Source organism: Camelus dromedarius, chromosome 12 (assembly GCF_036321535.1).
Source record: "Camelus dromedarius isolate mCamDro1 chromosome 12, mCamDro1.pat, whole genome shotgun sequence".
NCBI classification, from domain to species: domain Eukaryota; kingdom Metazoa; phylum Chordata; class Mammalia; order Artiodactyla; family Camelidae; genus Camelus; species Camelus dromedarius.
In genome coordinates, this window is record NC_087447.1 from 40,936,283 (window position 1) to 40,958,585 (window position 22,303).

General features: G+C 51.6%; 1 protein-coding gene across 2 annotated transcripts in view; it reads left to right on the top strand.

The window, feature by feature from the left end:
* Positions 1-22,303, top strand: part of GALNT18 (polypeptide N-acetylgalactosaminyltransferase 18) — a 313,567-nt gene that overhangs the window by 287,225 nt on the left and 4,039 nt on the right. Inside the window, exon 10 of one of the 2 annotated variants that reach the window (XM_064492571.1) lies at positions 13,006-13,173. In XM_064492571.1, the coding sequence (XP_064348641.1) occupies positions 13,006-13,173 (168 nt within the window). The remainder of the gene's footprint in view (positions 1-13,005; positions 13,174-22,303) is intronic. The other variant, XM_031460024.2, reaches the window with a different exon arrangement.

The window sequence follows — 22,303 nt, forward strand, 5'->3', positions numbered from 1 at the left end:
CTATAATTAAGAGGATTTGATAGGCATGTGAGTGAATCAGGGCTAGCTGAGCAGGGGATGTACAGAGAGCAGGAGAACAGCCATCTTGAGTGGCCTGACCACACAGACAGGCAAAGGCCCTTCTAGTTGGAAAGGACTGGCCTTGAAAGACACTGGGATTTTGATAGGTGTTTTCAGAGGACTCCAACTGAGGCAGACAAGGGAAGACCAACCAGGGAAAGAAGCCCCGAGCATATCAGGGTGAGAGAGGGGGAGAAAGCCCCAAGAAGACCACAAAAATTAAATCTCAGGTACACACTCAGGCCCCATAGGAACTGGGAGGGTAGGAGGAAAGGGCTGGTGGAATCAGACTGGGGGACCCACAGCCCCTTTCCTGCAGCCACTGCAGTCACCCTTGGTCCCCGGCTTTTGTGCTCAGGACAAAGCACCCACTCCCAACAGTCTCTCCATCCTCACAGCAAATGAACTCTGTCCCCGTCATGTCACGCTGCTTTCAGTCCAGGATCAGCAGGGCTCCATGGAGGCTCCACTCTGCCAGGGGAAGGGTTCAGGAGAAAAGAGGGCTGTGTCTTGGTAAACTTGGGAGGTCAGGGAAGCCTTCCTGGAGCAGGAGCTGCCCTGGGCCTTAAAGGAAGCAATGGATGTGTGGAGCAAAAGCAGAGCGGGAGGAGTGCTTCAGGAGAGGGGAGTGCAGGTAGAAAGGGGTGGCATCAAACCTTCCTTTCTATCTTTAGTAAGAAGCAGGTGTCAGAGTGGTTGAGAGCTGGGCTTTGGAACCAGTGGCCTGAGTTCGGTTCCCAGCTCTGCCACTTGCTGTCCGTTTATTGACCTCTATCTAATTCTGTTTCCTCACCTAAAAGTGCAGGTAATAACACCCCCACTTATCCAGGGTTATTTTGAGGATTAAATAAGTGTGCTTGTAAAACACTTAGCATCCCTGACACCCGTGAAAGGAGCTCCCTGTATCAGTACACCTTGGCCACGTAGCAAACTACCCCAAGATTTAGTGGCTAAAGACACATGTGTTTATTTAGCTCAAGATTCTGGGGGTCAGTAGTTTGAGCTGGGCTGCGCTGGCCCTTTCTTCTGGTGGTCTCAGCTGGGCTCAGTCAGGCAACTGCAGCCAATAGCTGGTCAGCTAGTTGGGTCAGCCTCCAGAGGTGGGCTGATGTCAGATGGAGAGAGGGGGCATCTGGACCATGTGTGTTTCATCATCCAACAGGCTAGCCCAGGCTGCTTCACCTGATGGTGGTGACAGGGATTTCTAAGAGCAGCAAGAAAGGGCACGCGCAACTGCATGAGTGCTTTTCTGGTCTCTTCTTGCATTATGTTCGCTGTGGAAATTTTGTCATTGGCCTAAGAAGTCACACAGCCAAGCCCAGACTCAGTGGGCAGAGAAATAGACTCCATCTTTGAAAGGAGTAGCTAGAAAGTCACATTGCAATGTGGTTTGCATGCAAGGATGGGGGAAATCTCTGGCTATTTTTGTATCACAATGCCCTATCAGGTTCACTTTGTATTATTTCATTTGTTCACTCCTTCATCCAAAAAACATTTATTGAGCACCTATCTTGTGGGATGGAAGGAAAGGCATCCCCAAAAGAATGGCCTCAGTCTCCTAGCACTTTCTCTGTCACAGTGCAGTCCATCTGGCATTGCTATCCCGGGTCTGTGACATCCACTAAAGACATGAGCTGGACCTTTTTTCTCTAGTAAATCAGGTTATACTCTTCCCGGGGAACAGGGGGATGGGACTGCAGATGGGGTTGGAGCAGGTGAAGTAAGAGCTAAAAAAGATTTCTATTTGCAAATTAAAATCAGGCACCAATATTTCATCCACACGAAGTCCATTTTTCTGGGATAACTTCTCCCTGCTGGATCTTAACCCACAGGTTTTATTGCTTTCCTCTTTCCTTCATCTTCCTGGTCACTGAGATTATGGCTGAGTCCAGATCGCTATTGACTATGTTAAAAAAAACCCTGTTAAACACACACACACACACACACACACACACACACACACACACACATGCACCCTGGGAACATTCTAAGCTCTTCTTGTTTCAGTGCAGGGTAACAGTTGTGGTGTGCCCGCAAGGGACTAAGCCCCTTACTGCTCTCAGGGGCCAGATAAGGGTTAGACCTGGCGCAGACTGTGTCCTGGGGGCAAATATTGGAAATCTCATCCTGGAGAGGGCATCCTATTGTATCCAAACTATTAATCCAAAAGGCCATGTTGGGGGGGGGGGGGTTGTCCAAGGTACTGGCCAAAACTAAGCAGAGAGAAGCTTAGTGGACTCTTAGAGTAAGAGATATGAAATAGGAACCAGGTGGGGAGCCTGGATGGAGTTCAATGTCCCTGGAATAGTTTAGTAACACATATATTTAAACAACTATATGTTTGGAGTATATGTTACATGTCAAGCACTGGGTTGGATAATAGAGACACAATGGTGAGCAAGACAAGCATGGCCCCTGCCCTTGGGGAACTTGGAGTCTGACGGGGAGAGACTGACATGACAAGAGCACTGCTAAGCACTGACATTACCCAGCGCAAAGTCCATATAATCCCCCATCAGCTCTACGCAGTGGGTACTGCTATCATCTCCTGCTTTTACAGATGAGTAAACTGAAAGAATGAATGGCCAGGTAAACTGTCCACAGTTACACAGCTAATGAGCAATGAGAGTGGGGAGGTGAATCCTGTCAGTCTTTCTTAAATCAGCCTCCTTCCTCTCCCCTGCTAGATGAAGTCCTCTCGGTATATATTTTACAAGCCCGTTTTACTTTTCTTTAAGATCGTGCATCACATGTTGTGATTCTGTTTGTGCATGATTGTTTGGTGAGTGAGCATAGCAGAATGCGTGTGTCAGCCAGTTCAGGCTTCGTTATGCTCCAGTAACGGGTGACCTCAAAATCCAAGTGGCTTCCAATAACAGACATTTCTCGGTCATGCTACAGGTCCAGATCTTTACTGACCTTATCTTCCTCTTGCAGCGCTTGTCAAAAGCAGCCGACAGTAACAAAGGCGTGCTTGTCATCGAAAGCACGAGCTCATTTGCCATGTTTTCTGTCTACCAACTTATTGCAGGCAGCAGTCTTGCCAAGTGTTTCACTGCTGCTGCATAAAAGAGGTCACAGGGATGGTTCCTCACCACCCACTTTCTGGCCCCCGTGTCAATGTCTCATCTATTAGGGTTTGGCGGCACTGTTTCATCTAGAATGGATTTCTTTATCATTCTGCTTAGGCTGATGATCCCCAAATCGCAGGGCCTTACAACAAGAAATGCTTATTTCTTGCTTATGCTACGTGGTCACCAGCGTTCAGCTGCTGCCCTGGGTCACCTCACCTTTTTCTGGGGCCAAAGGAGCAGCCCCGCCTCTGGGACACGACCAGTCCAGAGGCAGAGAGCAAAAAGAGATGTGGAAGATCACCTGCTTCCTCCTAAGGCTTCTGATTGGAAACGACATGCATCTCTCCTGCTCACGTTCCATTGGTTAAAGACACGTGGCCGAGTCTGACACGAACGATGCTGGGACGTGTCGGCTGAGACTGGAGGGAAGCACCGGGGCGGCCCCGCGGGACAGGGCAGGGAATCCATCTGTTAGAGGCATTAGGAGCGTGCACTGACGGTCACAGGCGGATGCAGAGTCAGCAGACTGTTGTGTTTTGAAAAGAGGAATGTCAGGGTGCACCTTTCTCAGTGCACATCGTGTGCCTCATCTTAGCTGTTTGTCAGGGAGTAGAGGGAGCTTGTGGTAGATGAGCAGACACAGCTAGGAAGGGTTTGGAGCAGCACCTTCCAAAATTGGGGCCTGGGGGGAGGGTATAGCTCAGTGGTAGAGTGTGTGCTTAGCATGCCTGAGATCCTGGGTTCAATCCATTTGCCTCCATTAAAGAATAAATAAATAAATAAACCTAATTATCTCCCCCATCCCAAAAACCCAAACAAACAAAAACAGTTTTTTTACAAAGAAAAAAACAATATTGGGGTTCCCTTTATGTGTAAACTTAGTCTGTCTTATAGTAAAGAGGGAACGGGTTTCCCTGATTTACCTGACTTAGAGGCTTCCAGCTTGATCTCACACACACACACACACACACACACACACACACACACACACACACAAATCCAGGGAGGACTCTTATTGGCCCAGACTGGGTCACATGCCCATCCTGGAACTAATCCTGGGCCAAGGCAATGGGGCACTCTGATTGGCCAGCCTGTGGGACAGGCCTGCCCATATGGCCAGGGCGAGGCAAGATGCTGTCACAAGAAAGCAAAGAAAACTCTCAGCATCAAGAATCCTGTAGCCATCATTTCTGGTCTGTCTCTGGACTCTCACTGGTTTCCCTGTGGGAAGCCCAGGGTGACCCCTGTTACCTGTCTCTCTCCTGAGGCAGAGGCTCTCACAGGGACGCACTGGGCCCAGGAGACTCCAGCAGTCACAGGGAGAGAAGACAGCGCGAGGCGGGGGATGAGGGCTGCTGCTGGGGCTGGCTGGGCCGCACACAACCCGCAGGCAGTGGAAGAGCGATGACACCCATGCTGCGGGCACAAGCCTGGAGAGAAACATGAAAACAGGCACTAGGCATCCAAGTCAGGCTTTCAGAGCCCGGCAGTAGTGCCCACGGCTGCTTCCCCGGCTGCCCAGTTCAGGTGCACAGTGGGAGGCAGAAGTCATACCTTAGACTTTTCTGCTCAGTGTTACATCCGGAGACCACACCTCTGCCCAAAGCTCAACTCCTCTCGCGGCTGCCCTGCAGGCCCACGGCCATGCTCTTCCAGGCAGGCCTGCCGAGCAGCCGGAGTCACCTCTAACCCCAGCTCACTTCCAGGCCCCTTGAATGTCTTTGACTCAGAAGACTCTGAGGACCCCTCAGATGTGCTGACAAATGGAGGGCTGGTTAATCTGAGGTCCCAGCTCCCCGTGACCGGCAGGGTGCAGTCCAAACTCTGCAGCTCCCAAGCTGCTTCTCCAGCCCCATCTTCCCTAACTGGCCATGCAGTGCCGAGCCCCTGTGACTTTGCTTATCCTCGTCCTCTGCCCGAGGTCCCCTGCCCTTGTCAGTTATCTGGGCAAACTGCTCTCCTCCCAGGCTGATCTCAAAACTCCTCCCTCACTGGGCCAGCCCCGGGGAGAGTTTGTCACCCCAGCTCTGCCTGCCTCCTCTTGGTCTGCGCTAAGGAGGCTGTTCTTTCCAGACTTTTCAGCATGGCTGTCTCCCCCACAGGCTGAGCACTCCTGAGGGAAGCCCTGCGTGGCTCCTCTCTGCTTCCCCGTCCCTAGCTCAGGCCCACGCCCTCGGGGGCATGAAGGAGTGTTTGCTGAATTAAACTGGATGGACTGCTGACTAGGGGCTGGGTGCCAGCTGCAGACCTGGGCCGGGGGTTCCTGTGCTTAGCTGCCCCAGGGAAACAAGCTCACTGTGGGGAGTCTGAGCTAGGCACCTTGCTTTGCACGTGTCTGCCCTTCGTGGTTAGGGCAGACAGAATGTTTCTAAGTGTTTCTGTTCCCTAGATTCCCCTGGTTCCGTGCTTAGTGAATATAAGATCATTTTGGAAATAACTCGCCTTCGTTCCTGATTTAGCATCAGTGCCCTGCGGTCCTCAGCACAGTAACTAACCTCTGGGTCAAGGGGTTAATGACCAGTAACCAAACCCTTAAATCAGCCTGCCCTGTCTGTGGCGGGGCCAGCAGCTCATTCTTGGTAAATAGGACAGACAGCCCATTTCTAGCCCACATGGTGGATGTCACCATCACCACTCGAAATTGAAATTTAATAAAGCAAGGCTCTGCTCCTTCTCCCCCAACCCCCATCATGCCCGCACCCTGCCTGCTGTATCCGTGAACCCTTCCCCTCAGGCCCACTGGCCGGGCAGGCTCAGGGAGGGGGCCACAGGGATGAGGGCCACTGAGTCAGGGCGACTGGAACAGCAGCTCCCCCCACCGCTGGGTGTCTCCTCACCCTCTGCCCCTGCCTGTCCTGTTCCTGCCCTGCAGTCCCTGTGGTCAGACTAAGGGCTCCCAGGATTTTAATCCTCACAACTGCATTTTACAGGTCAGGGAATCGAGGCTCCGAGTGGCTCCCAGCTAGGGAGTGAGGGTGGGTGTGCCGAGGGGAGACCCAGGTCACCTGGCTTGGAAGCCGACCAGGCCACCTTTCTCCTGGACCAGCAGCTCTCAAACGTTCGTACATCGGACTTGCCTGGAGGGCTCGGGGAGACACGGATTCCCAAGTTCTGCCCTCGAGAGTTTCTGATTTTGCAGCTCTGGGGCTGGGCTCAGAAATGTACGTTCCTAACAAGTTCCCAGGTGGTGCTGGCACCGCCCTTTGAGAACCACTGTCCAGAGCAGTGGTGTTTCCTAGCCCCTCAGCCGCCTTCCTCAGAGTCTTATGAACAACACCCCGTAGCTGGATCATGCCTGCCCCGCCGTGATGAGAGGAAGGCTGAGAAGCCTGGCAGTAGCAGGTGCTGTCCCTGCATTTCCTCCCCTCCCCTTGATACACCCAGTTTTCTACCTTGAATCCACCTGGAATCACCTGGGCTAAATCCCCATGCCCAGGCCCCGCCCCCAAGACTGATTTAGTTTTTGAAGCTCCCCAGGTGATTCTAACAAGCAGCCAAGGCGAGCACTGCCTGAGCTTGCCTGCATTTAGGACTGTGTCCCTTTGATTCCTCTGTCCTCTCCCATTTCATCTGCTCACAGATCTTTCTCCTCTCCCAGTGCACACCCCGGCCTCCAGGAAGCCCACCCTTTAGCCCACAGTTTGGTTCTCCCATCAGTGATCTTTGCCAACTCCCCCCTGCCCCCACCATTTTAACCCTGTGTAATCACCCCATTAGGTGTGATTTTCAACCCCTCAGCTGTGTCACTCCCCTAGTGTGATTCCCACCCCTGCAGAGAGCTGAGGTCTTAATTCTTGGTTGGGCTGCAACAATCCCTTAGGGTACAGATCCCCTCCAAGCATGCAAAGAAATGACCACAGAGACCCCACTTCACCCTGCATCACTTGTCCCCTAACAGCGCGCTGAGAATAGTTGTTTTCTCTCTGTAAAGAGTATTTCCCTAGGGCTCTCCCCCTTCCACCCCTCACCACGCTCCAGGCCGAGGAAGGATTTAGCCGAATACCACCAGTGCCGCGCCATCGCCTGAAACTTGGTGCCTCTGTCTCCACTATACCTCATTTTTCAAGGGCTCTTACTCAGTAGGCCCGCAGTGTTGCCAAGGAAACATGGCGTAATGGAGGAAATAAACCCGCTCAAAATCCACACGCCATGGTTTGAAAGAAAGCTGGCACTTCCGTTGTACCTTGGAAATGTGTGATTAGGTAACTGAACCGACCCCATTTTGCTCCACGTTCCTGATTTGCTGGGTGGCTCTCCTCCCCTCTCCCCCTGCCCACCACACGATTCCCTTATCTCAGCCTCTGCTCAGCCTGGGGAGGGTCCTAGAATTCCCGTAGAGGCCAAGATGCTGGTACAGGAGTCTGGGTAGAAGAGGGGACTGAATGGTTGAAAAATGTGTAAATCGGCCGTATTAAAGAACGGAGGGCCTGGGGGGTCTGAGGGAGGTGGAGACAGGAAGGTAAAGCTACCCACCCAAATGTTTACAAATTCCAGTTGGTGGGGTTTAAGCTGATGAAGGTTTACTAGGCGTTAGTGTCCCTCCTTCTGGACAAAGGCCTCGTGCCTCAGAGCAGTGGTTTTCAAACTGTTTTGTAAGTTCTTCATAACCTTTTGTTCAAGTAAAATGCTATGTGAAGGCCAAATAAAAGGAAGACCAAAAAAGATCTGCCCAGGTTGGGGTGGGCAGAGGGCCCTAGAACCCCACCCACCGGAGCCCCCGAGACCCCTTCTTGGAGCCCCTGGGTCTCGGTGTGAACTATCTGGTGGGAATGACCCGGTAGTTCCCTTGCTGGTTCTGAGGGATGAGCTCTGGTTGGCCCCCGGGGAGCCTTGTTCCTCTGCCTGAGCCAAGGGTTTGGGGCTGCTGGGAGGTGGTGCCCCAGTTCTTGCCAGGCTGAGGGGAGGACCACCTGGGCTGCTTGGTCCCAGTTGTGGGATGAAGACCCCAAACTTCCAAGATCTCAGCCTTCCCTGGAACCTCCCCTCATCTGGGAGGGAGAGAGCAGCTGCCTGTGTACCTGGCAAGGTGTCTAAAACCCTCTTAGCCTCAGTTTCTTCATCCTCACAGCTGAAGGTGAGCACCGGTGTGGAAGGTCTATAAAATGTTTGTTGCCTTCTCACCCTTCCCTTCCTGAAGTGTTTCCACCCCCAGTGGCTGTTTGTCAGTGAGGCGATGTTGGATGCAGTGAGGGCTGGGGCCTGTGGAAGGCACTACCTCGGTCTCTGACAGAGGCAGGCCCCACCTCCAAGCCTCCCAGGAGGAGAAGCGCACCAGGCCGGCCGGGAGCCTGCCTGCCTCCTGCAGGGCAGGGGGCCTTGCTTGTCTGGGAGATGAGATGATGGACCGGACCGAGGGGAGCCTCCAGCCTGGGGGTCTTTGCCCAGCTGTGGCTCCGCGGCCCCGAGGATGGGAGTGTGCAGCCGGGGGCACTCGGGGCTCCCCGGCTGGCCGTCCAGCTCAGCTGCTAGTCCTCACTCCTGACCCCCGGCCTGGGGAGAGGAAAAGCCCCTGAGCCTGAGATACTGACAGTTTGTCCTTTTACCTCGCTGGTGATTGTCCTCTCTCTCAAGCACCAGAATGAAACGCCAGGAGTGGGTTTGTCGCCCTGCTGGGCCATGGGGGCTGAGAGGAGAGTGAGCTGAAGCAATCGCTTGCAGCTGAGGAGGGCTGAGGGGTCAGGGGTGTCATTTCTATGCCCCAGGGGTTTGTAAAACATCCACAAATGGCGTAACAGCTCGCCTTCCACCTCTGACGTGAGTTACAGGAGGGGTGTTGCCGCCTTAGCCCTTTGTCCCATCTCGTGTCACAGGCCTTTTAGTTAAGGCTCCTCCAGCCCTCGGCTGCTCCCTTAGTCCAGGCCCCCTCACGGCTCGAAGGGATCCCAGCGGAAGCTTCCAAGCCAGCCTCTCCCCCTCCGGCCTGGCCCCTGGAGCTGGAGTGACCGTAGGGAGGGAGGCGAGTGAGGCGAGCGGTCACAGGTGCAGCTCTGGTGTCAGACCGCCCCAGTTTAAATCTCAGCTACTGTTCTCCAGCTGTGCAACTTTGGACAAGGTCTTAATCTCTTTGTGCCTCAGTTTTCTCATCCACAGGATGGGGATAATGGTAGCACCTGCTTCATAGGGTTGTTATTAGGATTCGCTGGGATAAAGTAACTTCATGTCTGGCCCACAGTAAGAGCTAAAAATGTTTCAGCTTGCATCAGTAGCAGTCCAAGGCAAGCGTTCTCAATGGCAGCGCTCTTGACCTTTGGGACTGGATAATTGTTTGCTGTGAGGGACTGTCCTGCAGGCTGTAGGGTGTTAAGTGGCGTCGCTGACCTCCACCCACTGGATACCAGTAGCAGCCTTCCCCCAGCCCCATCCTGCCGACCGAAAATGTCTCCAGACGTTGCCAAATGTACTCTGAGGGGCAAGACTGCCCCTTAGTGTGAACCACAATTCTAAGTCGTTTCTTGTTAAACCTCCAGGTTCCCCATTGTTCAGAAAGCATAGCTGGGCCTGCAGGCACTAAAAGTAGGGTGCCTTGTACAAAACTGTTTCCCTCTTTTGTGCTCAGGCCACTTATTGATTCAATCCACCACTGGCTGGGCTTCTGAGGTGTCCAAGTGACAACTTCAGAGGCTCCTCTTTGCCAAATCACCCTGTAATCTGACCGGCTTCGTGGTTACCCCATCCAAGATGCACTTTGTTGTTTGCTTTTTAAATAACAAACAACTGTCTGTCCTTATTATGGTTTTCCCAGACTTTGGAGCAATCAGCAGCTCTGATGACAGCCGTACCAGTAAGTGCACATGTCTCTCAGCATCTCCCCCGACCACTTCAGAGCAGCTAAGTGGATAAAACTGATTTTATATCACCTGGGCAGCCTCTTGTGTCTGAGGAGCCCACCCTGGTGGTGGGAGCCAGGCCCCGCTGACAGGGATGAAGGAACGGGTAGCAGTGACTGGCTCCCTGGCTCTCCTTGTCTGGCAGCCCACACTCTGGAGCCTCAGGAAATCCAGGTCCTGGCACACCGGGTGCCTGAGAGCTACACTCTGTCTTGGGGAGAGAGCATGGTGCGTTTAACCCAAGGGCACATTGGCAGCTGTGCATCTTTGCAGAGAGGCTCAGGGAAGGCTTTCTGGAGGTAGTGAGTTTCTAAGACCAATATTTCCTGATATGTTAGTTTCCCCAATTTGGCTGTTGGATCGTCCAGGACAGGGAACCATGGCTTTCTCATCTCTGTATCCTCAGAACCTAACTTAGAGAGTACTTGTCTTTGGATGATGGATGGATGGATGGATGAGATGTCTGTCTGCATCTATTTAATTTCCTAAATCATACCAGCCATCAAATTCTTCTTTAGTGCTGTTAAACTGGAATCCACAGCAGTCATCAGCTTTCCTTGGTAGAGAACTGAAAATCCAGGGCACACACTTGACAGTTTTAAGATTCTGATGAAAAGCCCACCCAGTTCTTACCCAATTTACGTATTGAATAGGCTCCCCTTGCCTCTGTGTTCTGGTCACATTTCCACACTGAAGCCAAGCATTCCTTATTTGGCCTCTGCTCAGAACTTTGGTCACTATGATCCTTCACCTCTTTTATGGGAAGAATCAGCCACCTGAGTAGTTTTGCTGTCCATTTCCATGGATTTACCAAGCCTGGTAGCTTGTAAGGTTACCTTGGAGAGCAGATCCCAGCTGTAATGAGTCTTTCATTTGCCTCTCGAGATCCACTCTCCATCCTTTTCCTTCTACCCTGTGAGGCTGACTTTATGGAATGTTTCCATGGGCTCCCATGTTCTCTGGCTTCTAGCTGGGTTCCTCCAGTGGGCTGACCCAGCAGAAGAATGGAGTGAAGGGAGGGTGATGCCGGGACATTTATTAACCACCTCTCACCACCACCCCCAACCCTCTCCGTCCCTGAAGCTGTTCGCAATTCAACACTCTCTACATAACTTTGCTCTTACAGGTTCTGGTACCTGCTCTCTCCTCATCTCTTTGGGCCCAGTGGTGGTAGCAGCTCCATGCTACTATCCCAGGGAACTATACTATCCCTGTGGCTCCCTTACCCCATACCCACACCATTATCCTGCCTTTATTACATCCTCTCTGGATTCCTCTCCCTTGACCAATACCCTGGCCTGGAATTCTTCTTATGTCCAAAGGGTGCCTGCCTCTCTGACCCTTCCCTGGACTTCTGAGGGTCAGAGAGCATGTGCCCCCAAAGGACCACCCTTATTTACTGTCCTCCCCTGCACTGCCTTTCTCACTACACAGTCCCTTTTATGCCCTGCACCCATGTTTTAAAAGTCCTTGTCAACCATCCTCTTTTACAAAAGCCAAGAAGTACTTCCTTTTACCATTTGGAATTAATCAAAAATACTTACCAGTGAGAGGTTTTGAATAGATCAAGATAACAAGACCTGCCCTGAGTTCTAACCTAAAGCAGAGAAATCTTGATTTGCCCCTACGACCAAATCATAGGTGGGGGTGTTAATTTCTTTGGTAACAGAGGACAAGAGCTCACAGACCCTGTGACTGGCCACTCAGAGCCCTTGTTGGGAACCACTGTTTGAAGCTGGGGGAAGTAACTGAAAACTCTGAAGTCCAAGGGTCCTATGGCTTTCCTCTAGACCAGAACCAGCCCCGACCTTTGTAAATAAAGTGTTAATGGGACATACATAGTCATTCATTTTTGTATTGTCTGTGCATTTGCACTACAACCACAGAGTTGAGTTTTCAGACTGACCCTCTGTGCAAAAAAAAAAAAAAAAAAAAAAAACCAAAAGAACAGCAGCCTGATTGCTCTCCTTTGAAAGACCTGCTTACAAGGTCAGCCCTTGACTAGCATCTGGGAACCTGGATTTCAAGAAGGTTCCCACCATTCCTACAGAGGGTAAGAGAGGCTCACTGTGACCAAACTGATTATACAAATAATATGGTTTATGCTGTACACCAGCTTTCCTCCTAGAAGTCTGGGATCTGGGTATGTACCAGCCAGAGGCCCATTACGTGACCAGCACCCAATAAAAAGACTGGGTGCTGAGTCTCTAAGAGCTTCCCTGGTAGGTAACAATTCACAAGCGTCATCTCAGCTCCATCCTGGGGAAGCCTGTGTGTTCTCTGTGTCTGGTGGGAGAGGACCCTTGGAAGCTGGCGCCTGGTTTCCTCCAGACTTTGCCTCATGTGCCTTTTCCCTTTGCTGATTTGATTTGTAATCTTTCTCTGTGATATACCATAGCTGTGAGTGCAACTATTGGCTGAGTCTCGTGAGTCCTAGCCCATCCTCGAACCCGGGGGTGGACTTGGGGACCTCACAACACACTGCAAAGCCCCAGATATTTGCCATCTGGCCCTTTAAGAAAAAGTTGCCAACTCCTGCTCTACACAGCCTTCACAGGGATGGAAATTACCTGTAACACATCTCCCGTCTCTAAGACTCTGCGCTCCCTAAGGCGTGGCCTGGGTCTTCTGCTCTTTAGCTACCAGCCAAGCATGATATCTTGCACAGAATATTTATGGAGGAAAGAAGTCAGCAAGCCTGCAAATAATGGATTCAAGCAGTGTTTTTTAAACTGTGAATGGTGAAATCTATTTAAAAGGTTATGACCAATGTTTTTCAAAGAAAGAATAAAATAGAAAATTCAGTGCATTGCGTATTGGAATGCTAAGTTTGCTTTCCTGAACATTTTGTTTCAGTTGTACGTGTGGACCAGATGCTGTACTGAATCATAATGTAAAAGGGTCTCTAGCGTCTGTTGCAGTGGAAAATCATTTGCAGGCCTCTGGCTTGTGGTGTCTTTGCCAGGTGCCCAGGGGGAAGCCCCTCGGACCCTCCCCACCTCGCTAGTCCTTAGCATTTGACCTCATTCTCCCTCCACCCCCAGAACGTGTACTACACGAGCAGTCAGCAGATCCACGTGGGCATCCTGAGCCCCACGGTCGATGACGACGACAACCGGTGTCTGGTGGACGTCAACAGCCGGCCACGGCTCATCGAGTGCAGCTACGCCAAAGCCAAGAGGATGAAGCTGCACTGGCAGTTCTCTCAGGTAGCAGCACCCGGCCCCAGAGCAGCAGCGGCACAGGGGACGGGGCGTCGGGGAGAGGGCCGGGGCCGGGGAGGGCAGCAGCCTGTGGCCATGGGGAGTGGGGCTGACGTGGCTGGTGAGACGGGGACCTTCTAGAGGGCCTGTGCAGGGCTTACATCAGGCCACTCTCTGCTGCCTTCAGCCAGGCCTGTTGTGCCCCTGAGTTCAGCTTGCTCCTAGGGGCTGAGTGACACCATGTAGGAAGGTGGTGCCAGCGGGTTGGGGCAGGGCTGGTGGCTCTTCAGAGGAGATGGTACGTAATGTGGCCCTTGAGGTAGGCGTAGGAGTCTGCTCCAGATAGAAGTAGTGAAGGGCATTCCAGGGGGCAGGAACAGCAGCACGTGTGCAGGCTGTGGGGCGTCACACCCGGTTCACGTGCGGGAAGCTGCGGACAGTCGGGTGTGGCTGGATGAGGGCATGGTGGGGCATAGCAGGAGATGAGCCTGGAGGGCAACTGGGCCTGTGGGAGGTGAAGCTGCGCAACGGGACTGATGCGTTTAGGTCTGGGATTTGGAAAGCCCCTAGTGGCCGGGATCTTGGGGCTGAGTGGGAAGGAGAGATTCTAGAAGAGGGGAGAGAGGCAAGAAGAAGAGATACCAGGAGGCTGAAATGCAGTTTGAAAGTTTAGCCGTTTCTTCCTTCTTCTCTGTGACCCTGGGGTCTCCATGACCTTTCCTGGCCTGGCCACCAGAATCTCCTCTCAAGGCAGGGTCAGGGGCTGCCCCAAGGAGCCCAGTGTTTGGTGGGGTGCACCAGACAGGTGGACAGGTGTGGCTGGGAGTCCTGTAATGGATGAGCACACTGGAAGAGGGAGGGGGAGAGGACCCGGGCTGTCCTGGAATAGCCCCCGGAGATCACAGCCCAACCAAGAACCTGCCACTCTGAGGACTTTGTGTCACCAGATATGAGTGATCCTGAACTAAAATAGACTCCCTGGTTCCTTCAGAGGTCTCGTTCCTCCCAGGAGCTTCAAAATCACCAGGGGAACAGAGCTCCGTCTGTCTGTGGGGCTTTGGCCCCTGTGTCCAGCCTCCTGCAGTTTGATGTTAATAAGCGTAGCAGCTCCATTTCAAAGATGAAAAAATGAGATTAGGTCATCTGGCCAAGATCACATGGTGGGGGAGCCATGGAGCTAGAGTTCAAACAGGCTGGCTAAATTCAAACCCAGGCTGCTCTGCCTTCCTAGCCCCACACATGGGTACACCTGACTCCTTTCCAGCCCTCGCAGACAGACAGCCTTCCCACACATGCCCGGATCCAGGTGCCTGGGTGCCCCTGGCTGGTCCTCACGTCATCTGCCCATCCCTGACCAGGGCAGGTCAAGGAACATTCCTCCTAAATCCAGCTGCTTCATTCATTTATCTCAGCATATGGCTTTAAACAAGCAGCCTGCACAATCCCTGCTTGAAGGGACAAAAACAAAGCAGGCCACGTGGGCATGGAGAGCCCTGGGGACTGGGCAGTTTCCAGTTCCTTACATGTATATTGAATTAAAACTCCCAGATTGCTTTGACAGTGGCCTCTTTGATCCTTCCACCAAGGGGAACTGTTTGGAGGTAATATTTTTAAATTCCTAATTTGCAAACCCAGAGCAGCCACTCTTGCTTGGTATTTAAAAATTAATGTAGGTGACATTTTTGAAATTGAATGCAAAATGATCAGTATTTATCAAGCGACCTGGAATCTGTCCCCAAGCCCTCACTGGTTAGGAGCTACTGTTGATGAGGCCAGAGAGCTGGGAGCCTCTTAAGTGATTTAAAGTCATTGCTTGGGCTAATTTTCTTGCAACAGGTTTTAATCATTGCAAATTACATGGGGCTCCTACTAACTAAAATGTGCTGGTGCAGAAGTTGGGCTGAAAGATTTTACTGGTGCGTTTCAAATCTCCTTTTCAGTTTCACAGTCTGCATTATTTACTCTCCTGAGGGCTGCATTTAAACTCCACAGACACTCAGGCTGAATTAATTTCAAAATAATCTAGTACGATTCTCTCAGATTCTCCTACAAAGAACATAGGCATTTGCATATCTCAGTGTTCCATCTCCTAGCCTGATTTTCTGTTTAACAAATAAAATGCCTTTCCTCTCACCCCTGCAAGCTCTTCTGAATTTCCAGTGCTTTATGGGATGAACCAGAACAGCATCTGATACTGACACTGAGAAACCACATTTGATGAAAACATCTCTTGGCAACACTGATGTACAGGGCTCTGATGAGCAATTTTCCAATGATGAACATTCTTTCCTTCAGTCATTCATCAAACATTTATTGAGCACAGGGGTTGGGCAGGAGGGCTGCAGATATGAATCAGACAGGGCCTCTGCCCTGGAGGAGCTCATGGGAATGTAAACACATAACAAAACTGAAGGATGACAGCAGACATGAGGGCAGGGGGTATCATATTCCAGGAGCCCAGGGTGATGGGCTCTGTCTACACAACTCAGGGATAGCTTCACATTCAAGGCCTGTTTGATCTGGATCTTGAAAGTTGTAGGGTAGTCCCCAGGCGTAGAAAGGGAGAACATCCCATGTAGAGGTTCCTCACGGGCAAAGGCAAGAAAAAGCAGAGCACGTACAAGGAATAGAAATTCAGTGTCGATATGGGTGGAATTTAGAATGTTGAACAGGACATGAGAGAGATCAGACATGAGTCAGTTTAGGGCAGATAATGATTGTTGAAAGTTGTACCAAGGAGTCTGGACTTCAACTTAAAAGCAAAGGGAGGAACTGAGGGAGGTTCTTTTTTTTTTTTTTAAGGTGTAGAATTTTTATTTTTTAATTGTTTTATTTTTTAATTGAAGTACAGTTGATTTACAGCATTGTGTTAGTTTCTGGTGTACAGCATATTCAACAGCTTGTACTAACCTATAATGAAAAAGCATATATATCCATATATATATGGTTCTCAAGCAGTGGATTATTATGGTGGGGTCTGAATCCTTCCAGCAGCAGACTACAAGGTGGATTGAAGACAGGGGAGAAAGTAGAGGCCTGTCCCATCATTCCCTGTGAGAAAAGGGATAAACTTGGTTGCTCTGGGTCTGTGGGGCCAGGCAGCTGTTGGGGAGGACTTTGAGAGACATTTCAGCAGTCTATTGGAAGTAGTGACAGATTAAATGGAGGTAGCTGTGAGGGGAGATTATGAAGCCAGGACCACCCGACTCTGGGTTTGAAGAAGTCAGTGGACATCCATTTCCCACGTCAACACATGATGGGACTTCATTAATGTTACAAGTGGTAGTTGTTCCTTCATGATTCTTCTGATTTGTGACCCCTCCAGGATTAAAGAGTTTCCTAAACTATGTACTGGGATTATAAATTCATATGCATTAAGTATAAAACTTTAATCTTCCCCAAGTACCATGCATACTGAGAGGGGTGGGGGTGGGGATTCTGGGATTTGTGTTAGTGAAAGAGGCAATTAGTCAATGACCCCCGGACCAATGGGAGGAGAGGGAGGAAGCAGCTGTCAGGTCAGTGCAGAGGAGAACTTTGGGGCAGGACACCTGTCAAGCAAAGCAATGGACTGCCTCTCAGTGGTGAAGAAACGCCCACCCACCTCACCATCCCCTCGTCCCCCTTACTTTGAATGGTTATGCAAATACCGGAATCTTCTCTCCAAGATACTACTGAAGAGATTCGTGCCCGAGGAGGGCTATTATGATGTCTTCTAAAGTCTAACTTCCTTAAAGTCCATCTATTTGAGTGCGTAGTTGAAGGAACGGAGACTGTTTGCCCAGAAAGACCTCAGGAGTACCTGATCTCTGCCTTCAAATATCTGAAGGGCTTCTCTAGGCAAAAGAAAGCAGGCTTGTCCTATGTGGCTGAGGGAGGACCAGCTGGGGAGAGATTCAAGGACAACTCACAGAGCAGTTTTCTCCTGGTCAGAGATGTCTGGCCATGAGGTTGGCCAGTCAAGGAAGGGGCAGGCTCAGAGGACCACTGCACCGGCCATCAAAGGTGCTTCAGCTCTAAGTGGAGTCGGACTGGATGGTTTTAAGGGCTTGCCAACCCCTAAATCCTGTCATCTGAAGCTCCTGAAGTTAGCATGCCCTGAGAAGGGCTTTTTCCACCTGGAAGCCTTTCTAGAAAGCACCGTGAACTTGAAGATAAGCTGGACTCCTGGTATGAGGGGCTTCCTTGCCCCACTCCACGGAGTTGCTCATCTGTGATTCTCTCTCCCATCAGCCAACAGACTGGAGGGCAGGGTTGTATCTTACCCTTCTAGCGTCTCCGGGACCTATCAGAAAGCCTACAACAGAAGACACCCAGGGTGCTGCCGATCAAATGAAGGAGTCCTTTTAAAAATTCCCAATTAACACCAATATCCTGCATACCAGGTCTCGAGCTAGGTTTGTAGGAGACCCAAAGATGAAGAAACCGTACCCTCAATGACTGTCCTTGGCACGTGCATGCATGTCAAAAAAACCTAATTGAACTAGACTATTTCAAGGACATTTGAACGTAACATTCAAAGGGCCCTGCTTAGTCGGAAAATCCCTACAGGAAAACATTTAGGTGGTATCGCATCCCAGCCGCAATACACAGACATGCATGAAGCCCCTGGCTTCTCCAAGTTACTCTTCCTGTAACTTCAGATTTGGGGGAGAGGGGGTGGAAATGGTTTTTACTAAAGCAAGTATGCAGGCTACATGAAGGGGAGTAGCAGTTTGTGTGAATATTGATTTTAAAAAGGAGGCTTTGATGAAATGTCAGGGTGTTGAGACCATATTTCATGCTGCCGCAGACTCTGGAGTGGACCATCACTCCCATTGGCCGTTGGGTTCTTTGGTGGAAAGGTCCATCCAGAAGTCCGAGGGCACATAGGGCAGCGTTCCCACCCGTGGGCAGTCCTCCCACCCCTGCCCCATGCACAGAGCTCATGCACTTCCAAATGGGGGACATCGAGGATAACAGGAGAGAGGACCACTCAGGTCAGGAGAGAAGAGATTTTCGAGGGCCTGGGGAGACTGCCTGGAAGAGGGCTGAGTGCAGAGCCGAGCCTGCCCATCCAGGGACCACTGGCTCTGATCCATGTGGTCCAATTTGATAATTTGATGCAAGATGAATAACCCACTCAAGAAAGAACTTACTTGCAGAGTCCATTTCCCAGGGAGCACCACTGATTCTGCCAAAGAATTTCCCAGCTTGCAAGGAGGAGGAGGCCTTGACTTTCTCCCGCTCCCATCCCCAGGCACTGTCAGGAAGTCCAACCTTTTGTACTGAGAAGAAAAGACTATAATCGGGCGTTTCATTATGGCTCTGTAATAAAGCAGCTTTTCATTTTCACGTCATAGGAGGGGCAAGTGTGGAACTGTCCAGTTTTGAGGGACTGACAAGGCTTTGTTTAGGCCCTGAATGCTTTCTTAGTTATTTTCAGTTCATGGCAGTCAGCATGTCCCTCTTCCCCTGCTCAGCCCACAGACAGCAGGAGTCAGGACCAGGTGTGATGGCTCAGGGCCTCACTACTCAGACCTGGGTGAGATTTTAAATTTTATTTCTCAAACATTTATATGAGGCTAACCACATGCCAGGTACTACTGTAACTGCCGTCTAAATATTATTTATCCCTCATGACATTGCTGACAGGTGCTTTATCATCCTCATTCTACAGATGAGGAAACTGAGGCCCAGAGAGATTAAGTCATTTGTCCAAGGTCAAAGCTGGGAATTGTGCCTCTCAGGCCCATGCTTTAAACCATCACGCCGTGGAGCTTTTGTCTTGCCTCTAGAAAACCAGGGCCTGGCTGCAGTGGGAGTTTGGGGCAGGCGTCTCCCTGCCAAGCCGGTTGTAGGTGTCTGTGCACTGGCTGCTTCCTCCGCAGACTCCCTCCAGCAGTCCTGCTGTCTCCATAACCCCCTTCACCTTTCCTTTTGCCCTTGACATTGCCGTTAGCCCATTTTCAGTCCAACAGACCTCACAGCAAATCCCAGGCGGACTCTCACTCAGGCCCAGGTGAGTCTCCTCTAAGAAGGACAAACACCAAAGCACTTTTTGAATAAACCAAGTGTTGAATATTCATTATACAGAAAGACCACTGTACTCTACAAAAAAGACTCAATCTCAGGGTTTCTTTAACGAATACTAACATCCCGCCCGTGCTTTGTACTATTTGATTACTAATCACTAACTGCGTAACCTGGAAGCTCCCGAGCCCACTGTGCTTAAAGTCAAAGACCCACTGGGCCACTTGCCCACAGAAAATTAATTAGAACAGGAAGCAGAAATAAGCAGTTTTTGGAATACAGGATTCAATCTGCACCCAACCTCCTCGAAAACACCTTGAGTGCAAACGTGAGACCAGCCTGAGCTCAGCCCAGCAGCTCCGGATGCTCCACCTCAGGGTGGTGAGTGCAAGTGGCAAGCCGGGCCCCAGCCTTTCCCGAGATAGGATAACTGTTTGCTTGAGTGTGGTCCTGGGACCAGCACCACCAGCAGCTGTGACATTCGGGAACTTAAAAAGGCAGATTCAGTGATCTAGGGTCTAACAAGCCCTCCAGGGACTGTTGAATCCATTTACCCCGCTCACATCCCCAAGAGGAACTGGGCAGGTCAGTCCAGTGCTCACTGTCCCACCTCTACCTGCCACAGACACACCTGGGGACACAGGTGGAGGGGAGGTGCATGTCTGTGCAATCTGGGGTCAGCGCCTCGATGCCTCAGCCCAAGGGGCTCACGGACCACAACTCCACGTGCCCCGCCATGCACAGGGTCAGTGCTCCACGTCTAAGTGCCTCACAATGCTCCAGTGCCTTTTGCAAACAAGAAGACTGAAGCCCAGGGTGGCTTAGCCACTTGCCAGGGTCACGGCCAGGGAGAGCCAGAGGCAAGGCTGGGGGCAGAGTTCCTTGCTTCTTCTCATACTGCCTCTGATGCCCTTTCTAGTCTCCACTCCAGAGAGGCTCAGAAGGAGAAGGAGCTAGGCTGCGGGCTGGGAACCCAGCTCTAGGAATTATTATTAGCCTTCTTAACTCTATACATTCAGCTTTCTTTTTTTTTAACCCTGCTTCCATACTTAACTTGGTTTCCGTTCCAATTAAGCTCTCTGTGTGCTGTGGCATCTCTCCTGCCAGGTTTAATTGCCCTTATTTAAATTCTTTAATTAAAAGTATTGTGTGTTTCCAGATCCTGTAGTTGTATTACACGAGTAATTTAGATGACTGGACTGGTAAACCAAGCAACTGCGCCCTCCACTGAGGGCGGGGCTGGTCTGGGGCTCTGCATCCAGCCCAGAGATGTGTGAGGACAAGACCCTGCTAACAGGTGTCCTTGCTTCCTTCCTTCCTCCCACACTCTTCTGCATCACACAGCAGCCAGGGACCCAGTGCGCATGTCAGTCAGACCCTGTAGTGGTTGGTCCTGGCACCAGATGAACAGCCTAAGTCCGTTCACACAGCCTGCCCCTCCCTCCCCTCTTGGGCCCCATCTCCTACCCCGACCCCCCCAGGTACACCCTGGGCTCCTCCTCTCCTCCCTCACATCTTTGCCCGGCTCTCACCTCCTCATTGAGGATCATCTGTCTCCTGCTCACCACCGCTCCCAAACCCTCGCACCCTGCTTGTCCGAGTCCATCCAGGCTGCTGTAACAAGACCAGAGACAGGGAAGCTTGAACAACAAGCATTTAGTTGTTCCAAAGGCTGGGAAGTACAAGATCAAGGTGCCCACAGACCTGGTGTCTGGTGAGAGCCCTCCTCCTGGTTTTCATACGGCCACCTTCTCACTGTGTCCTCACATGACAGAGAAAGAGATCAACCCTCCTGTGTGTCTTCTGCTAAGGGCACTAATCCCACCACGAGGGCTCCACCCTCATGACTAACTACCTCCCAAAGGCCCCACCTCCCATCACACTGGGGATCAGGGCTTTGATACGTGAATTTGAAGGGGACACAGTCAGTCCGCAGCACTGCTCTACACTTTTGTGCCCAGCCCAAGCCCCTTCTAACACTGTAGAATTTACTGTCTGCTCCCCTTCCTAGAAGACACAAAAACGAAGATCTTCTCCTATTTAGTCACTGATGTAGCTCGGAGGCCGGGAACCGTTCCTGGCTCGTGGCAGGCACTCATTATATACTGGATGGATGGATAGATGGATGAATCATGTCTGCAGAGAGCACACAAAAGAACTGGACCCAACTGGCTCCCCAGAGCCCCTGAGGCTCGTCCAGATGACCTTCCCCCAGCCTAGGCAGTAGGGCACCAGCAGCTCTCCGGCAAGTCCACTCCCTTGAGACCGGCGTGGGGACGGATAAACAGTAGGGAGGGCCTGGCTGCTCATCCTAGGGAGGAACAGTGAAGGGGACAGACTCCTGGACTCCCAGCCTGGTTCTCCCACTGACTGACTGTGCGACCCCACCTCTCCGAGCCTCAGCCTCCAAGTCTACAAAATGGGGATAATTATCATCTGCACCCCTCAGTGAGGAATCTGTGAGACCGAGTGTGTGAAGCACCTGACACAGTGCTGGGGACGTGGTAGATAAGCCTTAAATACTTTGATCTCCGGTGCAGAGCCTGCAGGCAGAGGTACAGACAGTAACCCAGGAGTGCGGAGCTCACTGAGGCGGGGAAAGGAAGCCTCCTTGGCAACCTCGGGAATGGAATTTGCCCAGAGAGAGGGTGAGAGCCCAGAGTTTGTTCAGTGACTGAGGCTGAGATCCCAGGAGGAGGATGGGAGGGAGACTGGCCATGGCCAGTGCGGCTCTAGCACCAAAGGGTGGGCTGGCCCCCTCTCCATACCCCAGATACGTCTCAAGACATATACCAAGGCTCGGCTCAGTGAGGCCTCCAAGGCTGCCCTACCACTCTCTTCTAGAAGACTCTCCTCTCAGAGAGTCCAGGGAGGGAGCTCCCCGGCCTCATACTCCACCCTCACCACAGGCCCAGGCACTCTCACTAAGGTTGTCTCCTCCACAGCCGTGCTCTCAGCCTCACTCCATTTCTTCCACATCTTTCCCGGAGGCCACACAGGCTGTGTCTGCCGCGGGGTGGCCGCACTTCCTGTCTCTAGGGAGCCGAGGGCACGGTTGGGCCAGGGCAGGGCCTGGGAAATGTTGTACGCGAGTCTCTGAAGGGACACTTCACTTCTCCGAGACCTC